General features: G+C 36.7%; 1 protein-coding gene across 3 annotated transcripts in view; it reads right to left on the bottom strand.

The window, feature by feature from the left end:
• MINDY2 (MINDY lysine 48 deubiquitinase 2) overlaps positions 1–20,043 on the bottom strand; it is a 74,773-nt gene that overhangs the window by 39,547 nt on the left and 15,183 nt on the right. For all 3 annotated transcript variants that reach the window (XM_032342681.1, XM_032342680.1, XM_032342679.1), the window contains exons 2-4: positions 18,786–18,843; positions 9,286–9,350; positions 4,023–4,181 (exon numbers count right to left, since the gene is read on the bottom strand). In XM_032342681.1, coding sequence (XP_032198572.1) covers positions 4,023–4,181; positions 9,286–9,350; positions 18,786–18,843 — 282 coding nt within the window. The remainder of the gene's footprint in view (positions 1–4,022; positions 4,182–9,285; positions 9,351–18,785; positions 18,844–20,043) is intronic.

Raw genomic sequence — 20,043 nt, 5'->3', positions numbered from 1 at the left:
TGCCTACTTGTGATCTCTGTCAAATAAATAAATAAAATCTTAAAAAAAAAGTTGTTTATAATTCTGTTAAATTTTGCTTTATGTACTTTGAGATTATAGGATTAGATGCATACAAATTTTGTTTTTTTGTAGTAAAAACTAACCTTTATTCTTTGTGACAGTTCCCATGGGTTCAGAGAATGAGCAATTAGTCAGGTATTTATTTACTTTCTAGGTATCTCCAGGCACATACAAATTTAACATAATTATATCTCCTTGGCAAATTAAACATTAAGCAGTTGTATGGCATCTTTTTTTCCCTCTCTTTATTTGTAATCTTTGTTTTTTTTTCTATCTCTTGTGAAAAATCAATATAGATATTTTAATCCAGCCTCAGAACCACTTTTACCTAGAGCATTTAGTCCTATTTACCCTTACTATAATTATTTATATACTTAAATTTATTAAAGCTATTCTCTTTGTCTCATCAGTTCAACATTCCTTTACCTCTTCTTTCTTCCTTTTTTTAGATTAGTTTTTCTCTTTTCTACTAATCTAGAAGTTACCCACTATGTTTTCTATTCTTTTCACAGTTACTCTGAAAGAGCATTATCTGACAGCACATTCAGTAATAATGGAAATATTCCAAATCTGTGTTGTTCAGTAAGATATCCACTAGCCACATGTGGCTACTGAACAACTGAAGTGTACCTAGTGCAACTCAGAAACTAAATTTTTAATTAAATTTAAATAGCAACACTTGGCTACCACATTGGACAAAGAAGTTATAGAAACTATAATATCTACCCCACACACAAAGTCTCTTCTTGAACAATTAATTCTAGACCCTTAGAATACTTTACCTTCCTCCCAATTTATGTTATTATTTTTGTATTTGCTAATGTTCTTTTTTTTTTTTTTTAATTTTATTTGACAGAGAAGAAGAGACATCTAGAGAGGGAATACAAGTGGGGAGTGGGAGAGGGAGAAGCAGGCTTCCTGCTGAGCCAGGAGCCCGATGCGGGGCTTGATCCCAGGACCCTGGATCTTGACCCGAGCTGAAGGCAGATGCCTAACAACTGAGCCACTCAGGCGCCCCGCTAATGTTCTTTTTTAAAATCCCAAGACAGTGTTATTATTTGATACAGTCTACATGTATATTTATCATGTTATTTTTCTCTTCATTCACTTATCCCTCCATCTGAGATTATTTTGCTTCCTTTTAAAATCTTGTTTAGAATTTCCATTAATGTTGGTCTATTGCCAGGAAGTTTTTTTTTTTTTTAATTTTCTAGAGTTAAAAAAATGTTTAAGTAATCTCTACACCCAGTGTGGGGCTCAAACTTACAACCCTGAGATCAAAAGTCATATGCTCTATTGACTGAGCCAGCCAGGCACCCCAAGGAAGCAATCTTAATTTAATTAATCTACAAAAATGATTTTGTTCCATTCATGAAATATAATTTTTCTGGGAATGGGATTACAGGTTAGCATTTGTCTTCTTTCAGTACATTCAATATATCATTTCCACCATTATCTGGTCTCCCCATGTTGCTTTTAAAGAGGTATTATCAATTAATAATGGAGAAATATCCTCTCAGTGGCTGAATTCTGGTGCCCGCCATCAAAAGAACAGCTGAAATTTATTTACAAGATAATCATTTGCAGAATACATCATCAGAATACTAACCAGTTCTGAGAGGTAGTTCATATACACCTATAGATTTCAAACTTTGCCTTGTTTTTTTTTCCTTTCTCATCAGCAGAATCATTTTGTCACAAAATAAGTAAGTAAAATAGATAAAAAGCACTGCCCTCACCCCTTCCAAGAGTGTGAAAACCCACTGTGTATGCCAGAAAAGTCTGACAAACAATTTCAGTTCTACATTTGAATATGTTTTTCTTTAAGCATATGAATTCAACTGTTTCCTGGACAATATATAGCTCTACACAGACAGAGAGATGATCTGAGTACAATTTTTAAGAACTCAGGCTTAGGTTCCTCAGGCTGTTAGCTCATTCTCCTAGACAACCTGGCATTGTCATCTGACAGGATCTGATATGGCTCACCCTGGATATGTAAAATACTGGACATGGTTACACTTCTCAGTGATACTGTCAGAGACAGAATGCCAATAAAGACACAGATGCCCTGTTTACAGTAAGCCATGCTTTCCTTGCCCAGACTACCAGTTGCTTTTACCAACAGACAGGGATGAAGAAACTATTGCTATTATGATCTCTCTGTCCTTGTAGCTAACACATGGAGACATGTATACATGATTCATGCCATTGATCAATATTTACTAAGAACCTACTATGTGCCAACCACTGTTCTAAACAATGAGATATCAGAGCCCACCTTTCATAAAACATTCTACTGGGAGGGGCACCTGGGTGGCTCAGTGGGTTAAGCTGCTGCCTTCAGCTCAGATCATGATGTCAGGGTCCTGGGAACGAGTCCTGCATCGGGCTCTCTGCTCGGCAGGGAGCCTGTTTCCCCCTCTCTCTCTGCCTGCCTCTCTGCCTACTTGTGATCTCTGTCAAATGAATAAATAAAATCTTAAAAAAAAAAAAAAAATTCTACTGGGAGATGAGAGTCAATCAAGTAAAGAAGTAAATAATCATTCCAAATAATGGTAAGTCGTAAAGAAAATCAAATATGATCATGGGGGAGGAAATGGCTGGGGAAAAGGAGGCTGACTAACTTCAACAAGTTGTCAGAAAGCATCTAACAAGGTGATATTTGACCTGAAATCTGAAAAATGAGGTACCAGAAACGTGAAGATCTAGGAGAACAATGTATTAGGGTAGTAAGACAATGTTCCACCATAGGCAATCAGCCAGCAGAAAAATCTGAAATAGAAATGAATTTGACATGACTGTCATGTCTGAAGAACAGGCAAGCAGTTAACTTTACTAGCGAGTAGTTAAAAAAAAGAAAAGAAAAGAAAGGGAGAATTATAAGAGGTGAAGTTAGACAGACAAGCAGAGTCTAGGTCATACTGCATATCATAAAGATTTTGTTATCATACTGGAGTTATAGTGGAGGTTTTTAAGAGAAGAAGGGAGGCAAAGGAATCAAGGGGAGGGTTATTTTACAAAGATCAGTCTGAGTGCCAAGACAATTCAATGAGGGGAAAGAATAATCTTGTACAAAGACTATAACAAATACTACTAGGACAACTAGATATCCACATACAAAAGAATAAAATTGGATCCCTCATCAAACTATATACAAAGATTAACTCAAAAATGATTGATCACACTCCTAAATATAAGCACTAAAACTTTATAAAACTGTTAGAAGAAGATACAGGAGTAAATCATTGTGACTTTGAGTTAGGCAAAGCCTTCTTAGGACACCAAAAGTAGAAGCAACAAAAGAAAAAAAAAAAAGAGATCAACTGGACGTCATCAAAATTTAAAAGTTTTGGGCTTCAAGAACACCATCAAGAAAGTGAAGACTATCCACAGAATGGTAGAAAATACTTAAAAACCATATATCTAGTAAGAGACTTACACCTGGAATAAATAAAGAACTCTTACAACTCTGTAAGAAAAAGACAAATAGCCCAATTAAAAATGGGGAAAGGATCTGCAGACATTTCTCCTAAGAAATACAAACAAATTCACAATGAGATACAATTTTATACCTATTAGTATGACTATATTCCAAATAATATCTAATAAGTATTGGTGAGAACGGGGACTCAACTTTGTAGGTGACTCCTAACTCCTTGAAGTTATAGTCAGAAGTCTTAGACAAATTGAGCAGTCTGGAGGACAATCCCCTGAACCTCACAATTTGGCTAATTTCAGGTAAAAGCACAAAAACATAACAATCACAGGGACGCCTGTGTGGTTCAGTTGGTTAAGTGTCCAGCTCTTGATTTCAGCTCATACATTGTCTCTCCCCATAAAGAAATAAAGAAACAAATGATAAATAAATAACAATCAGAAAATATAAATCTAGATTAAATTTCCAAATGAATAAAATTTTACTACATTTGCGTTTATATAATTTTAAATTTTCCACGTACCTGTGGATCCACTAACCACCCATGGTATAAAGGAATATCAAGAAGATCAAATACAATGCATTCCGGTGTATATTCAAATACTCGAACACCAGTGAATTTTACATTTACATCCAAGCCTGTCTGTAGTTTGTGCAAGATTGCCATAGCATCACTCATATTCTGAAAATAGAAAGGAGAAAGGTAAAGATGAGAAAAATCAAACGACAATGACAACAACAGCAAAGATACTTGAATGCAGGCACATTTACTTCTAACTTTCCATTTTATCCAATTTATTTGTCCCTTCAACCAATGTTTATTATTAAGTGTCTACTATGTACTAGGCATTAATCTGAGTTCTAAAGAGATAACAGTGAGTAAAATAAAGTTCCTGATCTCATATAACTAATATTCTATTTTGAGAGACAAATATATATACAATATAATGTCAAGTATTTAAGAAAAATTGAACAGGATAATGACGTACAGACTGACAGGGATGAGGGACCTCTTTTAGACTGGAAAGACCAAAGACAAAGTTTCTAATCAAAGAGTATTACCTCTCCCACTTTGGGGCATATATCCAAAAGAATTGAAAATAACATCTTGAAGAAATACTTGCACACCCATGTTCATTGTAGCATTATTCATAATAGTCAAGAAGTGGAAACAGCCCAAATGTCCACTGACAGATAAATGGATAGAGACACTGTGGTATATACATACAATGGAATATTATTCAGCCTTAAAAAAAGAAAAGGAAATTCTATTACATGCTACAATATGGATGAAACTTGAGGACATTATGCTGAGTGAAATAAGTAATCACAAAAGGACAAATACTATGTGATTCCACTTACATGAAATATCTAGAGTAGTCAAAATCCTGGAAACAGAAAGTAAATGGTGGTTGTCAGGGAATGGACAAAGGAAAAGCTGCGGAGCTGTTCAATGGGTTTAGAATTATACAGTTTTACAAGATGAAAATGTTCTAGAGATCTGTTATCAATGTGAATATAGTTAACACTATTGAACTATACACTTAAAAATGTTAAGGGATTAAATTTTATATATTTTTAAAAATTTTATTTATTTGCGAGAGCAAGAGAGAGAGAAGAGCGCATGAGCAGGGGAAGGCAGAGAGAGAGGAAGCAGCAGACTCTCCACTGACCCGGGAGCCCACCTCAGGTAATTGATTCCAGGACATTGGGATCATGACTTGAGCCAAAGGCAGATGCCTAACCAACTGAGCCACCCAGGCGCCCCTACATTTTATATTTTTTTAAATCACAATTTAAAAAGAAAAAGAAACGAGCTACAAAGCTTGAAAAGACATAAAAGAAATTTAAAGGTACATTGCTAAGTGAAAGAAGCCAACCTGAAAAGGCTACATACTGTATGAGTCCAAATGATATTCTGGGAAAGGCAAAACAATGGAGGCAGTAGAAAGATCAGGGGCTGCCAGGGATTAGGAAGAGGGAGAGATATATAGGCAGAACACAGAGGATTTTTTTAGGGCAATGAAACTATTCTGTATGGTACTACATACAGTGGTTGACATTAGTCATCATACATTTTCAAAACCCACAGAATGTTTAACAAGAGTAAACCCTAATGTGAACTATGGACTCTGGGTGATTAATTATGAATCAGTATAGATTCATCAATTATAACAAATCTATTGATAGATGGATATTGATAGTAGGGGAACATCCGTATGTGTGGGATGGGGAGACGGGGAGGGACAGGAGGTATATGGCAACTCTGTTCTTTCCACTCAGTTCTGCTGTAAATACTGCTTTAAATAGGCGGAGGGAGCTCTTTAAAAATGGCACTTAAATACCAACAAAAGCAAAATACTGAGTCTTGTGAAGTTCTGGGACAAAAAGCACTCCACACAAAAACTCTGAGGCAGAAATGATTCCATACTATGTCCATGGAATAGCAAGGAGTCCTGAATGGCTAGAACAAAATTAAGTAGAAAGTGGTAGGAAATGAAGTCAGAGGAAGACAGAAAAAGACAGATACAAAGACTTGTTGCCCAAATTAAGAAGTCATTCTGACCACATCTGTTTTCTCTGTAAACATGGTAACATAAATCTGTAATGAATACTATTTTAAAGCATGTTTTTCTTAACATTTTTAATACATTAAATATGGCCATACTTACAGAGAATATGTTTGATTAAACAAAACACTCCAATATATAAAATTTAATATAATTTTTATTTAATCCCTGCTGCTAATCAGACACTGCACTACATACTAAAGGTAGAAAATAGGAGGGAACTACAGCCTACTGAGGGCCTTATAGTACAAAGGGTGAACCTGAAATAAATCCTTTTATAATAAAACTAGGGACTCTCTTTGAAATCTGAAGAAGACAAACTTAGGTCATAAGAACAAAATTCTGTTTTACCAAATAACATAAAACTCCAAAGAGACTATACAGACTGAAAGTAGAAATTACTCAAATCTTTTAAATTTATCAAAGAAGAATTTATAATAGGGTAACATTGTTATATAGTCTGGCTTTCATCAGTTTCACCTCTTCCAAATAACTATATTCCCCAAAACAATATATTTTTTCAGTTTTCCCAAAAGTTGAACCCTTGAAAATAATCAGCTTACATTTTTTTTCCCTTCAGTGTTGTAAAACTTTTCCTAAGTCATAGGAAGGATGAATCTGAAAAAATAGTAACAGTGGGCTATTGAAGGATTCTAGTTCTGCTACTGATTTTTCTTCTACATTTATTAAATTCTTCATTGCCAGTCACCAAATTTCCTTTAAGGTAGGTATAATTTCTAACAGCTCCTGCGCTCATGCTTATACTTTTATATATCTTCTATATTTCTTTAAAATTATGTAGTATTAAGAGATCTACATTGACACCATTTGATAATCTCCATAAATATTAATAACATTGATAAAAAATGAACACTTGTAAAGAGAGAACTAAAGGATAAGTATTTTGCCACTGTGTTCCTAAACCCAAATTATGATGTTAATAATATCAAATATAAATCGTTGGAATGGTTGCTTACATCACAAGAAAGGATTACTATTGATTCCTTTAAGCCAGTGGTTAACCTGTTTTTTAGAATTTTTCACAAAGGTACTTCTGACATAGTAAAATATTTTTAATTTAAATATATAATATACTTTAAAATACATTTGCAGTCATTTAAAAACCTGTCTTGCACACACACACACACACACACTGCTTTCTGGTGTTTTCAGGGCATCTATCATTAAACAAAACTGGGAAAAAATATGCTTTTTGTTTATATTACTACTTCTAGCAAAGAAGTTTTAAGTAGGAAGACACCAGCTCTACATTGGTCTTTCTCAAACTTAGGCTTAAAAATTTCTGTTCACATATAATTATACAAAAAAGAACATTATTAAATCACACTTGTAGAACATTAAACACCAGCTTAAACTCAGCCTTATCAGCTTGGTACATCCTGTTCTCACAACTAATGATAATGTAATCATAATAGCTTACAAACAGTTTAAGAGTGTATTTTAAATTCAGGATAAATTCATCTGACATGTATTTCTCTTAAGAAATGTAAGTGGTTGTTAGATATTGTTTCAACTTGAAACAAAACTTTATTTCCAATCATTTTCTAAGAGTCTAGATCACCTTAATGGAAGTATTTTCTGAGACTGCAAGATGGACTTGAAAAAACATACAAAATGCTGATATCATTGGCAAACACTCATTAATCAAGATTTTCTGAAGACTGTGCAACAAAAATAAATATTGAGGGTGATATGAAACTGCAACTATCACCTATAAGTCCTAATTTCAAGTTTTTGTATTAAGCAAAACAGCCTCACTAATTTCTTTTCTTTTCTTTTCTTTTTTTTAAGATTTTATTTATTTGACAGAGAGAGACACAGCAAGAGAGGGAACACAAGCAGGGGGAGTGGGAGAGGGAGAAGCAGGCTTCCCGGTGGAGAAGGGAGCCCAATGGGGGGGCTTAATCCCAGGTCCCCAGGATCACGAACTGAGCCAAAGGCAGATGCTTAACCCACCAAGCCACCCAGGTGCCCCAGCCTCACTAATTTCAATAAGAGAGAATATAAATTTCGTAAATATGTCAATTGAATCTTACACTTTATACTTATAAAATATCATTTACTGCTTCTCTATATTAGAGCTTAGCATGAGATTTCAATTGAAAAGATTTTCTAATGGGAAAAATATTTGGAATTACTGCTTTAAGCTACAAACTCTAATAGAATTTAAATGACTTAGCATACCAATTTGGCTTTAGCTAAAGATTTCCTACCATACAGAGTAAAGCAATGCATTACATTTGGCTTTTCAATTCTATTAGGACTAGATTATCTCATCATTCAAATTCAAAAAACTTTGCAATACTGAAATGAGTTTTGCTTCCTTTTTGCCAATTTGATACTGGTAAAACCACGTAAAAAAGGTTGCTTTAGGGTGCCTGGGTGGCTCAGTGGGTTAAGCCGCTGCCTTCGGCTCAGGTCATGATCTCAGGGTCCTGGGATCGAGTCCCGAGTCGAGCTCTCTGCTCAGCGGGGAGCCTGCTTCCTCCTCTCTCTCTCTGCCTGCCTCTCTGCCTACTTGTGATCTCTCTCTGTCAAATAAATAAATAAAGTCTTAAAAAAAACAAGTTGCTTTAAAAGTAAATATAAAGGTTCCAAAGATGTCTATTTCTTCCCTTCTACTATAAGAACCTGATTCCTTCTTGCCTTTTACTGTTAAACAGAAGAATACTGAAGAAAATGAAGTTCCCCTTGTTTTCTTCCAGGTCCAATAGTTTTGAGGTTCTCCTATTTTATAAAACATAATCTCTAAAAAAACATGCAAGAAATGTGGACACATTGAAACTACAAAAGAACAGATTTTGTCCTAATGACACACAACAGACATCATTTACTCAACTTCCTCTCAAATATAACTTAATTATAAAATATAAAGGAAACAAGGAAAGATGAATCAATGACAAAATCACCTGAAAGTCAATTTTTCAAGAAAAATACTAGGTTATCATTTTTCATAGATCTGTAGAATGATACCTATGTTTTATTCCATATAGTATATATGCTCATATAAAACAAAGATCAGAAAAGTATGGCCTCTGGGCCAAAACTGGCTGAAGCTAAGAATGGTTTTTACATTTTTAAAGGGTTGTAAAATAAGAAAATGAATATGCCTAAAAAGCCACTGACAGAAACCAATGAATACATCCATAAGTTAAAAATTACACATTTTAATATAACAAAAATTGTGTCTATTACCTGCTCATAGTTTAAACGTTGAATTTCTGAAATTTCTTTTGGCTTTGCATCAAGCATGTAATCTCCTGTAAAAAGAAATTGTAAAGTTGCCTTTTTAAAATATTACTTTTTCATTACAAAGGTAATGATTTTAATTATAAACTATAGAAATAAGTGACACAAAACTGACCCCCAGTTCTACTCAGAGAAAACTTGGTGTTAACTACTTGCTATAGTCTCAAGTATTTTTTTTTCAATGTACATACTAAAATGCTTTTGAACTTATTTCTTCTGCTTTACAATATATTTGAGCATTTTTCCATGTCACTACAATAAAGCTCTGAAAGACTGTACCAAGTCTCATTGCTATCAACAATATAAACTGCTACCTCATTACTTTTTCAAGAACATGTGTGTTATCAAGTAACCTGGGTGGCTCAGTTGGTTACACAACCGCCTTTGGCTCGGGTCATGATCCCAGGGTCCTGGGATTGAGCCCCACATCCCTCCACCAAGGGAAGCCTGCTTCTCCCTCTCCCTCTGCCTGCTGCTTCCCCACTTGTACTCTGTCAAATAAATTAAAAAAAAAAAAAAAGAATGGGTGTTATCAGTGTTTTAAATGCTTGCCATTCTAAAAAGTACACATATTTTTTGTACTTGAAAAATTGGTATATATGTATTTATATGTATTTAATATATGTATTTTTGTTATCACCTTTCCTCTCATCATCTTTGTAATATATGTATGACTTTCAGTATATGTGGTACCTTTTTTTTTTTTTTTAAAGATTTTATTTATTTATTTGACAGAGAGAGATCACAAGCAGGCAGAGAGGCAGGCAGAGAGAGAGGAGGAAGCAGGCTCCCCGCTGAGCAGAGAGCCCGATGCGGGGCTTGATCCCATGACCCTGGGATCATGACCTGAGCTGAAGGCAGCGGCTTAATCCACTGAGCCACCCAGGCGCCCCATATGTGGTACCTTTTTAATCTATGTAATACCATTTTACTATATGCTGTAACTTTTTAAATCTACGTTTTGGCTTTTTACCTTTTTATATTTTGAAAGATCTTACTGATTATTTTAGAGAGAGAAAGAGCTCATAAAAGCAGGGAAAGAACAGAGAGGGAGAGTGGAGGAAAGGATCTCAAGCAGACTCTGCGCTAAGCATGAAGCCCAACATGGGACTTGATCTCACAACCCATGAGATCATGACCTGAGCCAAAACCAAGAGTCAGATGCTTAACTGACTAAGCCAACTGGATGCCCCCTATGTTTTGCCTTTTTAATTATATATTAACTATACTTTCCTTTTTTTTTTTAAAGATTTATTTATTATTTATTTGAAAGAGAGAGCCAGCAAGTAGGAGGAGGGGCAAAGAGAGAGAATCTTCAAGCAAACCTGAACAGGAAGCCCGAGGGGGGTGGGCTCGATTTCACAACCCGTGAGATCAACACCTGAGCATAAACCAAGAGTCTGACACTTAACCAACTGAGTCTATACTTTTCTTTTAATTGTCTGCCTGTACAAGTATCATTTTTTCTTATTTAACTATAAAAGTTTTTTTAGTAAAATGACTTTCTAAAAGATTTTATTTTTAAGTAAGATCTACACCCAATGTGGGGCTCAAACTCAGAACCCAGAGACCAAGAGTTGCACACTCCACTCACTGAGCCAGCCAGGCACCCCACACCACTTTTTTTTAAAAGGTCTTTTTTTATTAAAGATTTTTACTCATTTATTTGAGAGGGAGAGAGAAACAGAGAGAGCGAGCACAGGTAGGAGGGGCAGAGAGAGTGGGAGAAGCAGACTCCCTGCTGAGCAGGGAGCCCTATGTGGGTCTGGATCCCAGGACCCTGGGATCATGACCTGAGCTGAAGGCAGACGGTTTATGACTGAGCTACCTAGGTGCCTTTAAGATTTTTAAAAAAATTCCGGGATGATGGGGCACCTGGGTGGCTCAGTGGGTTAAAGCCGCTGCCTTCGGCTCAGGTCGTGATCCCAGAGTCCTAGAATCGAGCCCCGCATCGGGCTCTCTGCTCGGCAGGGAGCCTGCTTCCCTCTCTCTGCCTGCCTCTCTGCCTACTGGTGATCTCTGTCTGTCAAATAAATAAATAAAATCTTTAAAAAAAAAAAAAATTCCGGGATGCCTGGGCGGCTCAGTTGGTTGGACGACTGCCTTCGGCTCAGGTCATGATCCCGGAGTTCCGGGATCGAGTCCCACATTGGGCTCCCAGCTCCACGGGGAGTCTGCTTTTCTCTCTGACCTTCTCCTCGCTCATGCTCTCTCTCACTGTCTCTCTCTCAAATAAATAAATAAAATCTTAAAAAAAAAAACGATTTTTAAAATTCCTTTAAAAAAAATTTTTTTTTAAAGAATTTATTTATTTGGGGCACCTGGGTTGGTCAGTGGGTTAAGCCTCTGCCTTCAGCTCAGGTCATGATCTCAGGGTTCTAGAATCGAGCCCCGCATCAGTCTCTCTGCTCTGCTTCCCCCTCTGTCTCTGCCTGCCTCTCTGCCTACTTGTGATCCCTCTCTCTGGGTCAAATAAATAAATAAAATCTTAAAAAAAAAAAAGAATCTATTTATTTGACACAGAGATAATGAGAGGGAACACAAGCAGACAGAGAGGGAGAGGGAAAAGCAGGCCTCCTTCAGAGCGGGGAGACTAATGCAGGGCTCGATCTCAGGATCCTGGGATAATAACATGAGCCGAAGGCAGACGCTTAACAACTGAGCCACCCAGGCGCTCCTTAATGGAAGTATAGTTGATACACAATGTTATATTAGCCTCAGGTATATAAGATAGTGACTCAACAACCCTATATGTTATGCTATGCTCACAAGTGTAGCTACCATCTGTCATCATACAGCACTATTACAACATCATTGACTAGATTTCCTATGCTGTAACTTTCATCCCCATGACTTATTAACTGGAAGCCTATACCTTCCTACTCCCCTTCACCCATTTTGCCCATCTCCTCATGCACTTCCCCTCTGGCAACTACCAGTTTTTTCTCTATATTTATGGGTCTATTTCTGTAAAACTCTTCTTCAGTTAGAATAATTAGAACACTTCCTGTTATAGTGTGTGGTTAATATTTTTTCCCCTATTTTGTATTCTGACTTTATGGTGATGCTTTATGTCTATTTTTTTTTAACACAGAGAAATATTTAAAATTTTTTAAAAGATTTTATTTATTTATTTGTCAGAGTGAGCACAGGCAGACAGGGTGGCAGCAGAGGCAGACGGAGATGCAGGCTCCCGCTGAGCAAGGAGTCCGATGTGGGACTCGATCCCGGGACACTGGAATCGTGACCTGAGCTGAAGGCAGCAGCTTAACCAACTGAGCCACCCAGGCGTCCCAGAAATATTTAATTTTTTGAAAGATTTTATTTATTTGCGAGTGAGCAAGTGACAGTGTGCCATAGCACAAGTAAGGGAGGGTGGAGTCAGAGGGAGAAGCAGGCTCCTCACTGAGCAGGGAGCCCTATGAGGGGCTCAATCCCAGGACCCTGGGATCATGTCCTGAGCTGAAAGCAGACGCTTAACCAACTTAGCCACATAGGTGCCCCAGAAATATTTAGTTTGATAAAGTAAAATTCTTCTATTAATAACTTCTGGTAGGATGTCATGTTTAGAAAGAGCTTTACCTCTTAAGCATATACAAACATTCACCTGTGCTTTCTTCATGTCATTTTATGTTTATCTTTTTTAATGTTTAAATCTTATTTATCTGGAACTTACTTTGATATAAATAGTGATATATGGAACCAACTTCTACCTAGCCTCCCAAATCACTAAGTTGATAAAACTGTATGGGTTTTGGTTTTGGGTTCTTTTTGAAGATTTTATTTTTAAATAATCTCTACATTCAATGTGGGGCTTGAACTCAAAACCCAGAGATCAAGAGTTGCATCCTCTATGGACTGAGCCAGCCAGGCACCCAAAATTGTTTTTAATACAAGTATTATTTTTCTAATTTAAAATAAACCTCTAAAGACTGCATCAAGTATTCTCTTAAGCTTCACAACAAGAGCTTTCCCATAACATCAAGAATCTCTGATAACAAAAGTTTCTTATGAACATCAATATATCATTACTTGTGTTTTGTGTGTGTGTGTGTGTGTTTAAGATTTTATTTATTTATTTAAGAGGAGCATGAATGGGGCAGCACAAAGGGAAAAGGAGCAGCACACCCCCCCACTGAGCCAGGAATACGAGGTAGGGCTTGATCCCAGGACCCTGGGGTCATGACCTGAGCCAAAGGCAGACACCCAACTGACTGAGCCACCCAGGTGCCCCCTGTGTATGCTCTTAATTAGAACTTTAAGATATCAAAATCTAAACAGTAATGATTTTATTCCATATCCTAAAGCACTAAATTAACTAATACATAAAAATGTATAAGCAAGTCTACTTAACATTTTTGAGTCCTCTCCATATACAACACATTGTATATTAGTATATTGAGGCTTTCATATAGCATTTAACTAAAAACTATGCTTTAAGTAAATTCTATAGACCATTTATTCAAATAACTGAGGACATAATTACTATACTTGTATCTTATATTTAGGTTCTGTATTTACCATGATAAAAGACTGTATCTGCTCTCCTCACTAAAACCTTAGTGAAGTCAAGACGCAGAACATTCTAGAATTCAATATTAAATGACCCTGAATATGCTACCATAGATAAAACTTACATGCTAATAGAATAATTATTATGAAAGACTCAAACACACAACTCCTCTTTTCCTGACCCCACAAGATTTCTGCACAAGAGAATAGCCTGGCTAAGGTAGGCAGCTTCTTAGATGGACCTCAAGAGGGACACCTGGGTGGCTCAGTTGGTTAGGTGTCCATCTCTTTCTTTTTTTTTTTTTTTTTTTTTTAAAGATTTTTTATTTATTTATTTGACAGAGAGATCACAAGTAGGCAGAGGGCAGGCAGAGAGAGAGGAGGAAGCAGGCTCCCTGCGGAGCAGAGAGCCCGATGTGGGGCTCGATCCCAGGATCCTGGGACCATAACCTGAGCCAAAGGCAGACGCTTTAATCCACTGAGCCACCCAGGTGCCCCTAGGTGTCTGTCTCTTGATCTCAGCTCAGATCTCGATCTCAGCGTCATGAGTTCAAGCCCCACATGGGGCTCCATGCTGGATGCGGAGCTTACTTTTAGATGGACCTCAAGAATTCCTGTCTTCTGGTATTCACATCGTTGTATAATCCCCTTCCCTTGAGTATGAATTGGACTTAGGCATTCACTTCTGGTGAATACCAAAAAGAAAAAACGGCATAAATAATGATATATCACTTCTGAAATTAGAATACAGAATATTGTGGCTTTTGTAATGATGCTCTCCCACGTGCTTACTCTAAGGAAGGCCAGGTGCCATGTTCTAAACTGCCTTATGGAGAGGCCCACATCACACAGAACTAAAGGACCTGGGCTATGGTTAGTAAGGAAGTAAGGACTCAGTCCAACAACTTATAAGGAACTCAATCCTGCCAGCAACCATGTGAATAACCTTAAAGGAGATCCTCCTGAGTTGGGCCTGGGCATGAGACTGCAGTCCCAGCTGACACCCTGACTGCAGCCTCATGAGAGACCTTGAGCCAGTCACTTAGCTAAGCCATGCATAGACTCTTGATGTACAGACACCATTAGATAATAAATGTTCATTTTTAAACCAGTAAATTTTGGGGTGATGTGTTATACAGCAATAGATATCTATATTTTTAGAAGACTAAGTTTGAGTCTCTATTTTCTTTTTTGTGAAGATTTTATTTGTCAGAGAGGGAGCATAGACAGGGGGAGTGGCAGGCAGATGGAGAAGCAGGCTCCCCACTGAGCAAGGAGCCAATACAGGACTTGATCCTAGGACCCTGGGATCATGACCTGAGCTGAAGGCAGATGCTCAACTGACTGAGCCAGCCAGGCGTCCCTAAAGTTTGAGTTTCTAAAGGAGATTTATCTAAATAAATCATCTCTTCTTTTTTTTTTTTAAGTAAATAAATCATCTTTTAAGAGTGTTGTTTTATCTAGCTTATCTAACCTTTATATCTGAATTTAGTCAACAATACTGTTTCAGGGGCTCAGTTAGTTAAGCATCTGACTCTTGATTTTGGCTCAGGTCATGATCTTAGGGTTATGAGATATACCCCCATATTGGGCTCTGCACTAGGCATGGAGCCTGCTTAAGATTCTCTCTCTCCCTCTAAAAAAACAAAACAGAACAAAACAAAAACAAAACAAATGAAAACAATACTATTATAATCAAAAAGTATTTATTGAGAGTCTAGAGAATCCATTATGAATATTTAATAATAGGCTAAAACAAATATTGGGAAATACATGTTTCTCTTAAAAAACTAATAATTTGGTTGGGAAAAGAACATACAAGAAACAGAATGAGATGATGTAAAGTATAATAGAGTAAAACATGTGATAAATGAAGTACCAATTGATTTTGTGAAAAGAGATATTGATAAAGCCTATAGCACCTAGAAATATCCTTTGGAGGGGGTCAAGTCTAAACTGGATTCACAAAAAAGGGGCAGAACTTGGAAAGAAAGTGAGGCAAAAAGCATTCTTTGAAGGAAAAAGAGTGACAGAAAAACACAAAAGAAACATGCCATGGGGTGCCTAGCTAGCTCAGTCAGTAGAGCATGCAAACTCTTGATCTGGGGGTTGTGAGTTCCAGTCCACGTTGGGTATAAAGTTACTTAAAAACAAAATCTAAAAAAAAATTTTTAATTTACTTTAAAAAATAAATGAATAAAATCTTAATAGACAGATGAAAAATAGAAAGGAAGGAAGGAAAAAAAAAAAAAGAGGAATGCCTGGGTGGCTCAGTCAGGTAAGCACCTGCCTTCAGCTCAAGTCATGATTCTTGGGGTCCTGGGATCAAGTCCCACAACGGGCTCCTTGCTCAGCAGGGAGCCTGCTACTCCCTCTCCCTCTGCCTACCTGTGCAGTCTGTCTCTCTCTGACAAGTAAATAAATAAAATCTTGAAAGAAAGAAGGAAAGGAAGAAGGAAGACAAAGAAAAGAAAGAAAGAAAGAAACGCTGTGCCATATGGATAGCCCATAAGAAAGTTTATACACAAGATTTACGTTGTAGGGGTACCTCGGTGGGTCAGTTGGTTAAGCAACTGACTCTGGACTTTGGCTTAGGTCAAGATCCCAGGGTCCTGGGATCAAGCATTGTTCAGCTCCACACTCAGCAGGGAATCTGCTTGAGGATTTTCTCTCTCTCCTCCTCTTCCTTTGCCCCTCCCACCATTGTACACATACACTCTCTAAAATAAATAAATCTTAAAGGAAAAGAAAAAAAAACTTTAAAATTTTAAAAAAGAGAAAGGAAAGGCAGAGATGATGCTATTTATTAAAAAAGAAAAGATTTATGTCATAGAATGGTGGAAAATATGACTGGACAAGTAAACTGGATCAGATAATAGAAAATCATAAATAGTATGTTGATAAGGCTAGCTGCTTGTCAAAGATCGTAAGGGATCTTTACCTTTATAAGTAGATAAGAGAAGTATGAAATTGATGCTTTAGGAAAGTAACACTGTTATGTACGCCAATTTGAAGGGGAGAGGAAACAACAGAATTTGTAATAAATTCACATTTTGAAGTATACAGAGAGGAAAGAATTTCAGAAAAAGAACCCATAAGACTTTGCTACTAAGTGGGCCATTCCAGACAAATAGATATCAAGAAACATCTGACAGTTACACTAGGCCAAAAACTCGAAGAGAAGGTTTGGTAGTCATTAGCTTATCCCAAGTGAGCATTAGGAAAAGAGAAGACAGGTCAACTCTGGGCAAAATTAAAATGCTTCAACAGTGACCTCCTTATATAGTATTTGTATGTAAAGATATAATAAATTATCTTTTTAAAAGTCAGACAACGGGGCACCTGGATGGCTCAGTGGGTTAAAGCCTCTGCCTTCGGCTCAGGTCATGATCCCAGGGTCCTGGGATCAAGCCCCACATCAGGCTCTCTGCTGCCTCCCTGCCTACTTGTGATCTCTCTGCCTGCCTCCCTGCCTATTTGTGATCTCTGTCTGTCAAATAAATAAATAAAAATCTTAAAAAAAAAAAATCCAACAGGGCCATTTATGCCTTGACCCCATTACCTCTCAAATGTGATCTCCTTTGCACACTTCTTGGAAGTCATACTGGCTTTTCATCAAAAGCACCAAGCATATTTTAGCTTTCCCCGTGAAACATAATTCCCAATTATGATCCCAATTATGAAACATAATTTAAAGTCACAAAGTTTAAGAATCACTAAGCTAGACTAAAACAGGTATAAATAGGGCGCCTGGGTGGCTCAGTGGGTTAAGCCATTGCCTTCGGCTCAGGTCATGATCTCAGGGTCCTGGGATCGAGTCCCGCATCCGGCTCTCTGCTCAGCAGGGAGCCTGCTTCCCTCTCTCTCTCTCTGCCTGCCTCTCTGACTAGTGATTTCTCTCTGTCAAATAAATAAATAAAATCTTTAAAAAAAATAATAAAATAAAATAAAACAGGTATAAATAGAAATTCTATTTCCAGATATATGAGTATTCAAAGTAATCTACCCTTCACTATGAGATTTCCCTAACCAGTGAATAGGATTAAATGATAGTAATTACATAAAGAAAAGGGTCTTCCCAAAGCTACAATCTCCATTACTTCACTAAGCCTATATTTCATTAAAAATAGCTAGCTTGTAGTCTGGAATGGCATAGACAAACTAATCAGCCAACCAAAAAATTTTTTTTAATTTTTCTTAAAATAAACATTTAATTACTAAAAAAACTAAGAATGTGGATTAAGATTTCCTATTTCGTAACAGTATAAATATGTAAGTTCCTATTTGCTAAACTATAAGAGACTTCAGTGTAATATACAGTTACCTGTTCTGTAAACAAGTTCTACTGAAAGCAGGTGGTCTGCAAACAAACTGCAACTTAAGACACTGCCTCCTTCATCAAGAAAATTTTGCTATGAAAAACTTCAGATGAACTAACCAATGTGCTTATGTAAATGTCTTACATTTTGGTACAAACCCCTATATCACTGCAGATTGGTAACTAACACTTCATCAACCAGTATGGGTCCATGAATCATACTTTGGATAGTGATGTTCTAAGTCACCTCCTGGGTCTTTAATTCAAGTCTACTCAGTATTTTTTTTAACACTCTCCACATGCAATGTTAGAATTTCTGCACCAATTCCCATTCTACAATTTATTAGGAATTAATATGTATCTTGTTCTTTTCTGGAAGTTACCAGTCTCGTTATTTATATTACGGAATTTTAACACTGGTTAGAAAAAGCCTTCAGAAAGGTTTAACACCCAAGAACAGTAACATGCTGACACAAATTTTTAATTACGAGATTCAAAATTATAATTTTAAACTAGATAATATAATAGCACTTCAGAAAAATGCAATTTGATAATATATTGCTTTGGAGACTTCATTTTCAAAGAGATATAAAATCATCCACTTTGCAACACTAACCTAAATATTCCATCAGCTGTTCAGCAGTTATGATTTCCATCATCGGTGGAAGTTTCACCTGAAAAACAAAGTATTTTTTCTATAAAACCAAATGTTTTAGGTAATTAAAGTGTTTCTTCAGTCAGAAACATAAGTATGTATGTGTACATATGTATCTATTATACATATACATTAATATTTGTTATTAAATCTTTATAACTAATCTTTATAAAATATGACAAAGTCAATCTTATCACCATAAAATTTACAGGGTGATGTAAGATCTCACAGAGACAATGAGAAATCTGTTTTCAAAACCAAGTGCTACCCCTTTCATCACCCACTACAATTGTCACTAGGCACCTCCAACAATGTCCTACATGAAAGAGCAGTTGAAGGGCAGGAAGAGTCAACAAACATATGACAGGTCACCCATAGAGCAGTTTTACTGAAGACAGGTTTGAACATGGCTCAATATCCCATTACTTCAGTTTTACCTTGGCCATTTTTATTAAATGACTATAATGAATACAGTATTAAAGTATTAGTCAGGAGCACCTGTGTGGCTCAGATGTTAAGCATCTGCTCTTGGCTCGGGTCATGATCCCAGAATCCTGGAACTGAGCCCCACTTTGGGCTCCCTGCTTAGTGGGGAGTCTGCTTCTTCCTCCCCTTCTGACCCTATCCCTGTTCATACTCTCTCTCAAATAAACAAAATCTTTAAAAAAAAAAAAAAGTATTAGTCATATACTGAAGAAGTCACATTGTATGATTCCACTTGCAAAGTTTAAAAGCAGGCAAAATTGAACTATATTGTTTACAGCTGCACACATGGTGATAAAATTATAAAGAAAAGTAAGGAAATGGATACTATAAAAATCAGAATATGGTTAGCCCTAGGGGTAAGGGAAGGAGTTATAGTTGGAAAGAGACATATAAGAGCCTTCTGTGGGGCACCCAGGGGCTCAGTCGGTTGAGTGTCTGACTCTTAGTTTCAGCTAAGGTCGTGATCTCCGGGTTGTGGGATCGGACCCCATGTCAGGCTCTGTGCTCAGCCTGAGATTCTCTCTTCCCCTCTACCTCCCCACTGTGCTCACTTGCTCACTCTGCCTCTCTTTCTCTCTCAAATAAATAAATCTTAAAAAAAAAAAAAAAAAAAGCACGCTAGCAATGCTCTATTTCTTGACTTGCATGGTAGTTTCACTGACATTTACTTTATAATAACTTGTCAAACTATACATCTCTGTTTTATGTATTCTGTGTGTTATAGTTCACAATA

Source organism: Mustela erminea, chromosome 5, assembly GCF_009829155.1.
Source record: "Mustela erminea isolate mMusErm1 chromosome 5, mMusErm1.Pri, whole genome shotgun sequence".
Lineage (NCBI taxonomy): Eukaryota > Metazoa > Chordata > Mammalia > Carnivora > Mustelidae > Mustela > Mustela erminea.
The sequence above is the reverse complement of the archived record's forward strand: the minus strand, read 5'-3'. Positions and strand labels throughout refer to the sequence as shown.